The sequence below is a fragment of the Perognathus longimembris genome, chromosome 5 (assembly GCF_023159225.1).
Source record: "Perognathus longimembris pacificus isolate PPM17 chromosome 5, ASM2315922v1, whole genome shotgun sequence".
Lineage (NCBI taxonomy): Eukaryota > Metazoa > Chordata > Mammalia > Rodentia > Heteromyidae > Perognathus > Perognathus longimembris.
Window position 1 is genome coordinate 2,051,845 of NC_063165.1, and position 12,727 is coordinate 2,064,571.

The 12,727-nt window shown below is 44.5% G+C and overlaps 1 protein-coding gene across 1 annotated transcript in view; it reads left to right on the forward strand.

Annotated features, from left to right (window-relative positions):
* Nucleotides 1–9,754, forward strand: part of LOC125351419 (heat shock transcription factor 2 binding protein) — a 51,033-nt gene extending 41,279 nt beyond the window's left edge. The window contains 1 exon segment of the mRNA XM_048346164.1: nt 9,046–9,754. Within this exon segment, the coding sequence (XP_048202121.1) occupies nt 9,046–9,254 (209 nt within the window). The 3' untranslated portion in view covers nt 9,255–9,754.
* Nucleotides 9,755–12,727: the final 2,973 nt, after the last annotated feature.

Genomic DNA, 12,727 nt, shown 5'->3' on the forward strand with positions numbered 1-12,727 from the left:
GATGAGGTCGTTGGCAATGCTGAGGAAGCCATTGTAGCACAGCTGGCCTCGATAGCCCGTGATCAGCTTGTAGAGTTGGTAATGGCCCTTCAGGTGTACTTTGGTTCTGTGCATCTTGGAAAAGAAGACAGCTTCCCTTACTGGTGGCATGGTCAAGATGTTCACTCACCAAACCCTGACTTTATCTCAGATGCAGCACGCTTGAGACCAATATGCTATTATTTCATGGACTAATTAATACCCAGTCCTGGATACCTTGGCAGGTGCTAGAACCACCATAGATGTGACAGGCTCCACCGCTTCTGGGCTCTTCTTGAATGCTTGATGGTGGCCAATCTAACTGGGGCAAGATGGAATCCCTCTGTTGTTTTGATTTGCATTTCCTTTATGGCCAGGGATGTTGAGCATTTCCTCATATGTTTATTTGGCATGCTTACTTCTTCTGAGAAGTCTCTCCTTAGCTCCTTTTGCCTATTCATTGATTTGTTCATTAGTTTTGGAGAGGATTAGTTTTTTGAGTTCTTTGCATATTTTGGATATTAGGCCTTTGTTGGATGTATCGCTGGTAGAGATCTTCTCCCAGTCTGCTGGCTGTCCTAGTATAGTAACTATGTCCTTTGCTGATGTAATCCCATCTGTTAAGTCTCTCTCCTATCTATGTATGCCCTTGGGACTCTTTTAAAAAAGTTTCTGCCTATGCCTATAAGTTTTAGTGTTTCCTACTCCTTTTTGCAGTAATTTCAATATGGTCTATATGCAGACTTCTTCAGAGAGCTTCCTTTGCTACAGTGCTGGGAATCAGCAGTAATATACACAAGGGGCCAGTTTTAGACCCGGCTCTGTTCTACTGATCCGTTTTTGTATTGGTTTGTCAATATCATTAAGTGTAATGAAACCTAATAGTTTTATAATAAGTCTTAAGTCCCTTCGAAGTTATTTTGGCTGTTTCTAAGCCCTTTGCCTTTTCATATGTATTTGAGAATAAGCTTGTTAGTTTCTGCCAAAAAAAAAACTCCAACCAAAAACACTTTTTGGAACATTTATCAGGACTGTGTTGAAGAGTTCAATTAGGGGAGAATTGATCTGTTAGCAATATTATCTTTTTTCCCCCCTGTGGGGCTTAAACACAGGGCCTGGGTGCTGCCCCCAAGCTTTTTGGTTCAAGGCTAGCACTCAACCACTGTGGGCCACAGCTCTACTTCCTGTTTTCTGGTGGTTAATTGGAGATAAGAATTTCATGACTCCTGAGTAGCTGGGATTACAGATGTGAACCACCAGCACCCAATGCTGTCTTTTTTCCATGAACCTGAGGAACATCTACACTTATTTAGGTGTTGCTAGGACACACAGTGTCTCCTGTGTCTTCACATCCTGGGAGTAGAAAAACAAGCTTCCTGGCTTTTGGCTATCTTTTCAGGGATATGTATAGTACAAACCATTTCCCCTCAGTGCAAAGAGTGGGTTTGTTTACATCTTTGTAGTGAAGACATTGTTTGCCTCTAGGCCAGGTAGGTTGACTACCCATTCATTACATGAGATTTGATCTCTCATGCTATGATACAGACTTTGGCATGTGCATGGCCCTGTGGCATTGGATCTTTTGTTTATTTGTTTTGATTTTGTTGCCAGTCCTGGGGCATAGACTCAGGGCCTGAGCACTGTCCCTGGCTTCTTTTTGCTCAAGGCTAGCACTCTACCGCTTGAGCCACAGCGCCACTTCTGGCTTTTATCTGTATATGTGGTGCTGAGGAATCGAACCCAGAGCTTCATGTATACGAGGTGAGCACTCTACCACTAGGCCATAGTCCCAGCCCCTGGCATTGGATCTTGAACTGGCATAAATACAGATACTCTGGCCATGGCTGTGAGTAAAAAGTGCTTTGTCTCAGACAAATCCACATCTGCCAGTGTCCTTTAGACCAAAGCATGCAACTTGTGAGCTCATAAGTGAGGCGAAACCCCAATCCAGAAGCTGTTGGGGACAGTTTTCTTGTATCCCATGATAAAACCCTTATCTCCATCAGAACTGAAAGCTTAACCAGCTTTTTTCCTCCTGAGAAGCATGGAGGCCAAGGAAGACCCTAGACCTGATCTGTAAGTAGTTACAGGTAAGAAGGGGCTGGCTGCCATATGCAGGTAGACAGTGCCAATTTGTGGGAAGGAAGTCCGGTGAGCTTAGAGAACAATAATTGGGGAAGTCCTTCCTGAGTTCAAGTCGTTGCATTACATGCACCATGTGCATTCACTGATTTATTTCTGCCAGGGACCTAAGGCTAGTTCTGGGTTCTAGCTGAGGAGACTGAAGCTTGAGGAGGCAGAGTAGTTTGCACAAGGTCGGCAGCCGCCTTACACCACCGATAGCTGCTTGGCAGGCGGTGACTTGGGGCCGGAAGCTGTGGTGCTGGAGAAAATCATCTAGTCCATTAGGCCAGGCTTTCCTTGGCGTTAGGTAAGGCTCTGCTTGGTTTTGCAGAGAGTTGCTCTGAAACAACGTGCTGACTGCCCGGGCTGGGCTGCAGCCAGTGGTCCTTCAGCAGCCTCTGTGAGCTGTTTGCTTTCTCATAAAAAGAAGAGCTTAGGCCAGAGATGCTGGCCTTTCCTAGCTGTGCTATTCCAGAAATCACAACACGTTTCACCTTATGCAGCTCCACTGACGGCATGCAGCCCCAGTGCTAGTTTCTCACACTCGTCAGAGAGAGCGTTCTTTGACGTGGGTGGATTTTCTGCCAAAACTTTGGGTCACAGATAGTGTGGGGTAGTTGTTAAGGTATCTTTTGTTGTTGTTGTTGTTGTGAGGCTTAAACTCTGTGCCTGGGTTCTGTCCCTAAGCTCTTCAGCTTAAGTCTAGTGCTCTGCCACTTTGAGTCACAGCGCCACTTCCAGTTTTCTGGTGTTAGTTGGATTTTTTTTTTTTTTGCCAGTCCTGGGCCTTGGACTCAGGGCCTGAGCACTGTCCCTGGCTTCTTCCCGCTCAAGGCTAGCACTCTGCCACTTGAGCCACAGCGCCGCTTCTGGCCGTTTTCTGTATATGTGGTGCTGGGGAATCGAACCTAGGGCCTCGTGTATCCGAGGCAGGCACTCTTGCCACTAGGCTATATCCCCAGCCCTCTGGTGTTAGTTGGAAATAAGAATCTCTCAGACTTTCATGCCCAGACTGGCTTTGAACCACAATCCTCAGATCTCACCCTCCTGAGTAGCTTGGATTACAGTCCTGAGCCACCAGCTACAGGCAGACTATCTTAATGTACCATTCTAGTTCTGGGGTATACCAGGCTTTCTCTCCCCAAAGACAGTTTCTGGCCCTTTCAGTGCAGTAAACAGTTCAAAACACAGCCGCTTTGTACAAGGTCACATCACTTGGCATCTTTAGATTCATTTGTTTTAAAATCAGGCAACGTAAAGTCTACTCAGGGTAGCCCAAGGTATTTAACTACTGTTATATATGGAATTGGATGGGTGTTTTATTTTGAAAGTAGCAAGACTCCATCCATCCAGAGAGGGGACTAAAGAGGAGTCATTGGATAGGTGGTTTAAGTTGTTTTTGTTTTTGGCAGCCTTGGGGATGGAAGTTGGGTCCTCAGATATGCTAGGCAAAGTGCTCTATCCCTGTCCGTGATGTATTTTAGAAAGCTGAATATGCATTGTGCTGTACAGTAGGAAAACAGGAGCAAAAAGCAGCCCCCTGCATAGGTGTGTGCTGCTTGGTGATGCCATTGCTGTTTTCGGAACCCAGGGTGCATGACTGCTTTGGATCAGAAGAAGATTTGAAGCCTGGATTGAAACCTGCCTACTTCCACTCTTGCTTTAGATAGTAGATCTGGTTTGCAGAAAATACATTGCACTGGGGCTCACACTTGCTTAACTTGTTTGCTTGGCTGACAGTCTACCACTCGAGTCATTCCCTTTGCTTATGGTGTGGTTTTAAACTGCTGTCCTTCAGATCTCATTCTCCTGAATAGTTTAGGGCTTCAGGTGTGTTTTTGGTGCTAGTCCTGAGGTTTGGACTCAGGGCCTGGGTGTTTTCCCTGAGATTGTGCTCAAGGGTAATGCTCTAGTGCCTGAGCCGCGCAGCTTTACTTCCAGCTTCTCTCTCTGTCTTTCTCTCCCTCATTTCCTCCCTCCCTCCCTTTCCGCCTTCTCTTTCTTTCTCTTGGTGGTTAATTGGAGATAAGAGTCTCAAGAATGTCTCAGGCTGGCTGCAAACCACAGTCCTCAGATCTCAGCCTCCTAAGAAGCTAGGATTACAGGTGTGAGCAACTGGCACCTGACCTCAGTCTAATTTTTTAAAGATCTGGAGAAATTTTCTTATTTTGTTAGTATCTATTGTTATAAAATTGACGTATTTAAACACAAGTGTTAGACTTAGTAGACCCAGATTTGAATTGAAGCTATCCTACTTGGAAATTTAACTTTTTAGAAGCTCAGTTTTGTGATTTACAAGTGGGAATTTCTACCTCAAATGTCTTAATACCTAATATGGTGGGTGTCAATTAAACAGGTGCTATTTTCCCCTTTTATTTCTAATCTAAATATCTTGTGCTGTGATGGAGACTCCCTTCCTCTCATTTTGCTTGGCCTGGACAAGTTACTTCCAAGTGTCACAACCCTTCTGATCCTGAAGAACTGGACTAGATGCTGGCAGTCTCCTCCCTGAATAGATCATTTCATTCCCTCCAGCCTCTATTGGATTTCACTTCCCTTCCTTTTCTTCATCTACATAGCTTGCTTTTTCCCAGGAGTGGTCCAAATTCTTCACATTCCTCTTAAGCCACAAAACTGGCATAGAACTCTAGCAAATAACTGCTGAGAACAGAGTGTTTTAGGATGGTGAGCACATGTTATGTAACTGCTAATGCAAACTGGTGTCCTCATCACACTTGAACCTGTGGAGCCGTATTTCCTGTCCATGTCTACAGAGCTGAGTTGGACATACAGGCATTAATACCTCATGTGAACATCTGGCTTCTCTGAATAATCTTGTCAGACTTGTGTCTTCAGGCTAGACCTCTCTCCCAAGCTTCAGACTCACAGATCCAATTCTGACATCACTATGTGGACATCTAATGTACCTTTCTGTTCTATTGGAAGTGCTACCTACAGCCTTCCCGGTCCCATTTGATTACAGATCTATTTTGATTTCTCAGGCTATTAAAACCCTTCCAGTGATGCCTGAGTCTTTTTTTTTTTAATTTTTCATACTCCTACTGAATCCATTAGGTATTCCTGGTGGCTCTGCTTTTGAAACATTCCCCACTCCCTGTTCTGAGCAACCATCATCTCATGAGGAGAACACAAAATCCTTCAGGCTATGAACTGAGGGCCAGGAGTATGAGGTAGCAGACTCCTGACCAGCTCTCCTCACTGAACAGTGCCAAGGACTGGGAGAGATACAAAAAAATGTTTTACATGCTCTTTTGAGTTAAAAAAACAAATTATACATAGAGCACAAAAGGGTAAAATGATAGGTGAAAATATTTCAAAGGATGGCAGGAAAAGAAGAGAAAAATCTAAGGTGGAAGCAACATATTCAAATATATGTGCAGTTACAACAAATAAATGAAACAAATGACTAAAGTACAGTATTTCAGACTGAGCTTAAAGCAATTATTTAACTATATGTTATTTACAAGTGATCCATCTAAAACAGCAGAATAAAGACTGAGAGTGGAAGAAAACACCTGTTTCATTAGATTACTAGGAGACAGGAACCATTCTAAACTGATGTAATGTACCCACTAACAGTCTCAAAATGAATAAGAAAAGCTGGAAAAGTATAAGAAATTATTCACAAATCCTCCACCGTTAGGGAGAGTTTAACACTCTGTGGGAAGTAATTAACATATCAGAAAGACCAAAGAATCAATAGGGATGTAAGCCACTTTGCCCTGTTGGATCCATAGAACACTGCATCCAACTAGAGCGTGTATGTTTGCTTCAAAGCACATGGGGGTCATTGGCCAGTTCATACAGACCATATATATCTCATACACACACACACACACACACACACACACTTTTCAGGAGTATCTTTTCTGGCTACAGAAGAATGAAGCAGAGAATCAGTAATTAAAAAAAAAAAGAATTAAAAAGTACTCCATATAGAAATTAAGTATTCCAGGAGTAAAAGATACATTATACAATTAGAGTTTTGTTGTAAATAATGAAAGTATTACATATAAAAATTGGTGAGATGTGTTTAAATCAATACTTAGTGGAAAGTTTATATAAATACTTAATATTAGAAAAGAAGAAAGTGTAAGATTAGTGGCCTAAACATCTAATTTAAGAAATTAAGAAACTGAAAGAACAGTCCAGGGAGGAAAATAAAAGAAACAGAAATGAATGGATTTTACCATTCATTTTACCACAGATGGTAAGTCCATCTGTGGATTTTAAATGGTAGTAGAAAGAACCAGCACATTTAAAAGAAGGTCAGTAGAGACTATGCTGTGTAAACAAGAAAGAGAAAAGACCAAACAAAAATGGTCAAAGCTGGAGAGCTATGGGACCTTGTCGAGCATACCAGGGTATGCATAGTAAGTAGTTCTAGAAGGGAAATGAGAGCAAGAGGTGGAGAACAACTTGAAGAAGTGTCAGAAAACCTCTTAACTTTATTGAAAGAGCGTACATCCAAGAAGTTCAGTGTTGGGACAACAAGATCTCCCTCTGGACACAAATTGTAGTAAAAAAAAGAAATAAAACGATCTCTGTTTGCAGGTAACATCTATAATAGATGCACTCAATTGCATCTGAATCCTTCTGTATTTTAGCATTCAATTTTTTTCCCCTAGCAACTGAAACAAGTATTTATTTAATTTTATCCAAATTCAGGTTTTAGGTCCCTGAGAAAACTTATAAAGTCTCAACATCCAATCACTTAGCTTGTAGAAAGTGACCTATGTACGTAGTAAATTCTTAACTGTTCCAAACTGTTCCCAAGTCCCCAACACTAAAAGACCAAACAACAAAAACATAGCGCGAAGACTTGGATGGGAGAAATGTCACAGGACTTGTTCCCGGGCACTTGTCTAGAAGTTTTCAATGAGAGTGTCCTCTGACCTCTTAGGCATGCGGGGGTGGCCGATACCCCCGGCCGGCAGCGCGCTGCCCTCCCTAGCACACCCAACACGCAGTGCCCAGGGCTGAAGCGCCCCTCCCCGCCACGGGCCATCCCGAGGGCCTGCTACCGTCGCTGCTCCTCAGGACAGCGTGCACAAGGAGCAGACTTGCTGCCCTAAGTCACTACGCAGCTTTTCAGAGCTCTCCTGGCCTGGCTCCATTCTCAGCTCAAATCAGGACAGTGCAGACTCCTCCTCCCTCGGCTGGGCTGGGACGGAGGGACACCTAAGCCTGACAGGGCGGTGGGGAGGCACTCTGCCTTCACACATTTAGCATTCAATCTTACACGTAGATTTCTACTTAAATGTTTCATGTTTTGATGCAATTGAGTACTCTATTAAATTTTTGATTTTCCGATTTTTTTCATTGCCAGCATATAAGTAAAATTTTATCATTGTACTCTGCAACCTGGAAAAACTCAATTAGTTTAATGGCTTCTTGTTCATTCTTTGAGTTTTTCTACTATAGATGTTACCTGCAAATAGAGATAGTTTTACTTCTTCCTTTCCAATCAATAAGCCTTTTACAGAATTTCTCATCTTGCCATACCGGCTAGATCTCCAGTGTGTGTTAAACAGGAGTGGTGATGATGGCACCTTGGCCTCCCAGGAAAGAAGCATGGTCTCCCACCATTGAGATGTCAAGCAGATGCCCTAAATCTGATCCAGGCTGTCCTGAATGCCGTCAGGTTGTTCTGTTCGATTCCGTGACTTTTTTTATTTAACATTATGAATAGGCATTAAGTTCTGTCAGGAATTTTCTTTTTTTTTTTTCCCAGTCCTGGGGCTTGAATTCAGGACCTGAGCACTGTCCCCGGCTTCTTTTTGCTCAAGGCTAGCACTCTACCACTTGACCACAGTGCCACTTCTGGCTTTTTCTGTTTATGTGGAATCAAACCCAGGGCTTCATGTATACAGGGCAAGCACTCTACCACTAGGCCATATTACCACCCCCTCTCTTGCTATTTTTTAAATTTAATTTTGTTGTTGTTGTTATTAAGTAGTTGTTCAAAGAAGTTACAATTTCGTAAGTCAGATTCTTGGTCAATATTACTCTTTCCATCTTTTTTTCCCCATTTACCCCTCCTATCCATACGCCCACCATTTTTGGTGGCTATTACAAGATAAGCAGGGCTTCCAGGTTCTGTAGCTCCTGGGGATATTCACATGAAAAGTAATGGAATATAGTGTAAGTACTGCTGCCTGTGACAGCAGTACTGTGTAACTCCACAGCCTGAACAGTCACTCTATCTATGCCTGTTGTTTCTGAATGGTTTGCCACAGTTGGAATGCAAATCGCATACTAGCTTGAAGACAATTATGTGAGCAAAATTATGGCAAATAATATGAAAAGCCCTTGTGTTAGTCAGCTTTGTGTCACTGTGACAAAATACCTGAGAATATCATCCTAAACGGAGGAAAGGTTTATTTGTGTTCGGTTTCATAGGTTTCAGTGATGCCCTGGGCCTGAGGCAGCATACAGAATGTCACGACAGGAACAGGTGTCAGAGAAAGTCTTCTCACCTCATGGTGATCCAGGAGGCAGAGAGAGGCAGAAGGGGACAAGGTCTCCACACCCCTTTCAGGACACACCCCCAGTGACATCACTTCCTCCCAGCATACCCCATTTCCTAGAGGCTCACCACATCCTAGGAGCACTACAGGCCTTGGAGGCCCCTTCCCAGCTCCCTTCACCCCAGCATCTCTAGTTCATTGTTCTAAATTATATGATTATAGCGTTTATACATGGATCATTGTCCATTTATGCTGATAGTTTTGTCTACTGTTTTGTGAGCAAGGCTTTCACATCAAGAAACTACTTTTGTTTCTGGAATAGCCATCCAGTTGTCACTCAGAAAGAGCCCTCCAAGGGTCGATTCCTGAAGCAGCTCTGATTGTAACCAGAAGTATCACCCATCTTTCTCAGATCCAGATGCAGAGGTATGTCTTCATGTACTGCGGCTCATCCAGTCTGTGGTTCTGGAACCGGAAGTCTTCTCCAAGTCAGCCTCTGAGTTCCGGGATTCTCTACCTCTGCAGCGCATCTTGGCCATGTCAAAAAGCCGCAACCCCCGCCTGCAGACAGCCGCCCAGGAGCTCCTGGATGATCTCCACACCCTAGAGCGCACCGAGTAGGTGCGCTCAGTCACCAAGGGGTTTAGTGACACGCCTGTGTCCCAATACTCCCCAGGTTCCTGATTTTGTAGTCAAACCATCAGTATGTGCCGCGTGACTGACTAGAGATGGGCACGAGTGGATTGGTATCCCACAGCACTCTCTGGAAAGTTACACGCGCAGTGGGTGTTTAATCTTTCCAGAGCAGGGAGTCAGACAAGAATGTCCTCTGGAATGGCCATACCGGGACCACCTGGAAGAGGGCTTTTAGCTCCTTACCACCCCACAAGCCGCACCGTAAGGCTGGGAGACCAGCTCACCATCTGCCTATGGTCGGCATTTCTCCACAGACAGTTCTTTGAAAAACAACCCATTCTCTCTCTAGTAATCAGAATGAATGCCCCTACTCTGCATATTTACCTTTATAACCTTTTGGGGACCCTGCAGTTTCATATGACATTGGACATTTTAGCTGTTTATTTTTTGGGGCCTCTATTTTTGAATAAAGAAGAATAGGGATATTAAAACTATTGTATTCTGAAATGTAAGTTTGATGTTAGGAGATTTATTCCCTTTGTGTAATTGGCTGGCAAAACAAGCTATCTTTGTCTATGGGCTTAGATGTCTAGTTTTTCTTATAACCAATATTGGAAGATTGCCTTATAGATTAGAATTCATGCAGTTAGTTATGATTCTCTAAATGGTAGTTCCATTCCCCCCCCTCTGTCTGTGTGTGTGTACACCAGCACTTTATTGTGTATATGTACCTTATCTGTGTGGTTATCGTGCTGTACAGCTTAAGTTCTACATTATTGGCAGAGAGCAAAGAAGAATATACCATACCTCTTTTAGACATTGCAGGGTGTGAGCCAGAGTTGCCATAATCATGAACTTCTTTCTTTCTGTGGCTGCTTCCTTCTGTGTGTCACTGCAGAGCATTAGGCTCTGTCATCCCATAAAAGAGGAAGTAAGTCCCAGTGTCCCCTCCCCTTTTAATGGGAGCCCAAACAAATCTAAACTTTTTTTTCTGCTGCATGTGGCATTGTAGTGTAACTTCATGTTTTTCTAAGTGGATTTTTAGAGGGAACATGTGGCTTATGGCTGAGGCTGAATGTAGAGTGCAAAGGAAGACATAGTTTGAATTTCACGAGCAAACACATTGTGGACTGCTGGCTCCGCAGATCCAGAGACGCTATAAAAGGCAGTTTAAGATTCATGGAGGCAGATGTGGGTCTATCTGTGCTTTGTGGTTCTGTTGTCTTGGATTAGTGGTGTGGTATCTTTGTACTTGCACTAGGACGATACCTCTTAATGGCTGTTGCTTTGTTTAGTAAGGTAGTGGAGATAAGCTGGCATGATGAGTTTGTGCTGCTTTGTGGAACCACAGGGGTTTTCCTGCCAAAAACTAGGCTAGCCCTGTGCAGAAAGAAGAAATAGCTATCCTGATGTATGTACCTTGGAAGTCATTGCAGATGGACAGGAGTAAAGACTGTTCTTTTCTTCTGATCTGCAATTTTAAGATAGCAAGAGTTCCTGGGCAGACTCCCCAGGAAAAGATGTCACTCAAGCCTGCTCTTCCCGAGTGCCACAGGGAAGGAAGGGGCTGGAGTCCAGAAGCCCTGTTTTCTACTGCAAGGCTAGCAGGGAAAGCCCAGCATCCTTAACTTTTCTGCATCTAGCAGCTTAAAGAAAAACTATTCAGCTAATAAACACAGGGCCAGTGTTTTAACCCTTGTGAATTTGAAAATCAACCAAAAGAAGTAAGGTACTGCTATTAATATTTTTAGTTTAACTTTTAAAGAGTTCCTCTTGTATGTATTCAGTTATCTAACTTTTTTTTTCATTGGCAATACTAACTAGCATGTAAAGATATAAAACCCAACAGACTAAAAGCCAGATTCCATCCATCCCTCTTTCAGTCCCCTGCAAACTATCTCAGTTGCTTTCCTTCAGGCCTGAAAGTCAAGATCCCGCTTACAATGTAGAGTGCCGTCAAGTCTCTGTGAGTGGCTTTGAATCCACTTTCTCATGGCATGACGTGGGGATAAGCTGGTACAGAAGAGTTCTATTTGCCGTAGTTGTACAGCGTGTGTTCCCTATATAGCCCAGTGGCTTTTTTTAAAGGTAGTTGAAGTACCAGGTATAGGTCACAAGTCTGTGGCCTAAGAAAAATCACACCAAGAGAAGAGAGATTTCTTACAATCAACCAAGGAGAGAATATAAGAAAGGATCTAGATTCACATGAAACTAAAAGAGGAGATAAGTAGTAACAAGGTGAGCACACTGGAGTGTTGTGAGTGTGGGCACGGATGGTGGCTCACGCCTATAATCCCAGCTATCTGAGGGGCAGTGGTTGAGAGGATTGCATTTTGAGGCCAGCCTGGATAAAAAGTTAGTGACGCCTCATCAAAACCAACAATCTGGGAGTGACGTCCAAATCTGTAACCCCAGCTGTGAGAGGAGGAATGGGTAGGAAGATGGTGGTCCAGGTAAAAAATGCACATCCCAGAAATAAAACTAGGAGGATGAAGGTGTGGTTCAAGCGGTAAAACGTCGGCCTAGCATGACGTTTGCAAGACGGCGAGTCCACACTCCAGCACTACTGTAAAAAAATTGAAAAAGAAAAGCAAGGTTGCAAATGTGCCTGCAGTACAGGTTCTCGCTGGCCTGCGGGACGTCCGTGCGTGGGAGAGGTTCACCAATTTCTGGAGTGCCACATTCCCGGGGCTCAGAGAGCTGGAAGGGGAGGGAGGGCCCAGAGCTCTGGGGGTCTGCAGGCAGCATGGGTGGGGCGCCCCAAGGACGGCTGTGGAGCCTTTCTTCTGCATCTTGACGACAGGTTCTTGGGGAATGGGGGAGGAGTAGTGTCGATTCTTGTTTTAAGATCACGTGGTGGGGACACTGTGCCTCCAGCCATGCTGTCCTATGGGTGCCCCATGGAGCGGCAGAAGGCCATGACTCCATGACTGATGAGATGCGTTAGTTACCTCCCCCTACCTCCCCCAGGGTGAGTGGCGAGTCCTTGCCACCTGCCCTCATGCCCTGGAGGAAAGTGCATTCCTGGGGCTGCCCTCCTCCTCGCTTCTACCAGCGGCCTCACGCCTGCTTTCCCCTTCTGAGAGTTCACGAGGTCTGGGCTTGTGAGCTCTCTGGCAGGCAGCCCTTTGCTCTGTGCTCGAGAACCACCTTGACTGAGCCTGGCGTAGCACCGGGCCGGGTCTACAAAGGCATTTTTGCATGGCCAGCGGTGGGGGTGCCAGGGCACTGGTGGCAGGGCTTTGATTTGCATCTGCCCCTTTCTGTGGCGACTCTTTGCTCACAACTGGGGTGGCCTGTCCCTTTCTGGGCCTTGTCCATGTCTCCAACTTTCAAACTATGGTGCCGTGCTCCTGGGTGTCTGCAGTTCTGCTGGCGAGGAAAACCAGTGGAAGCAGCCACCTGTCGTGGATATGCTTGAGCGTGTTTGTATGGATGTGTTTCTCTGTCTCTGAGTG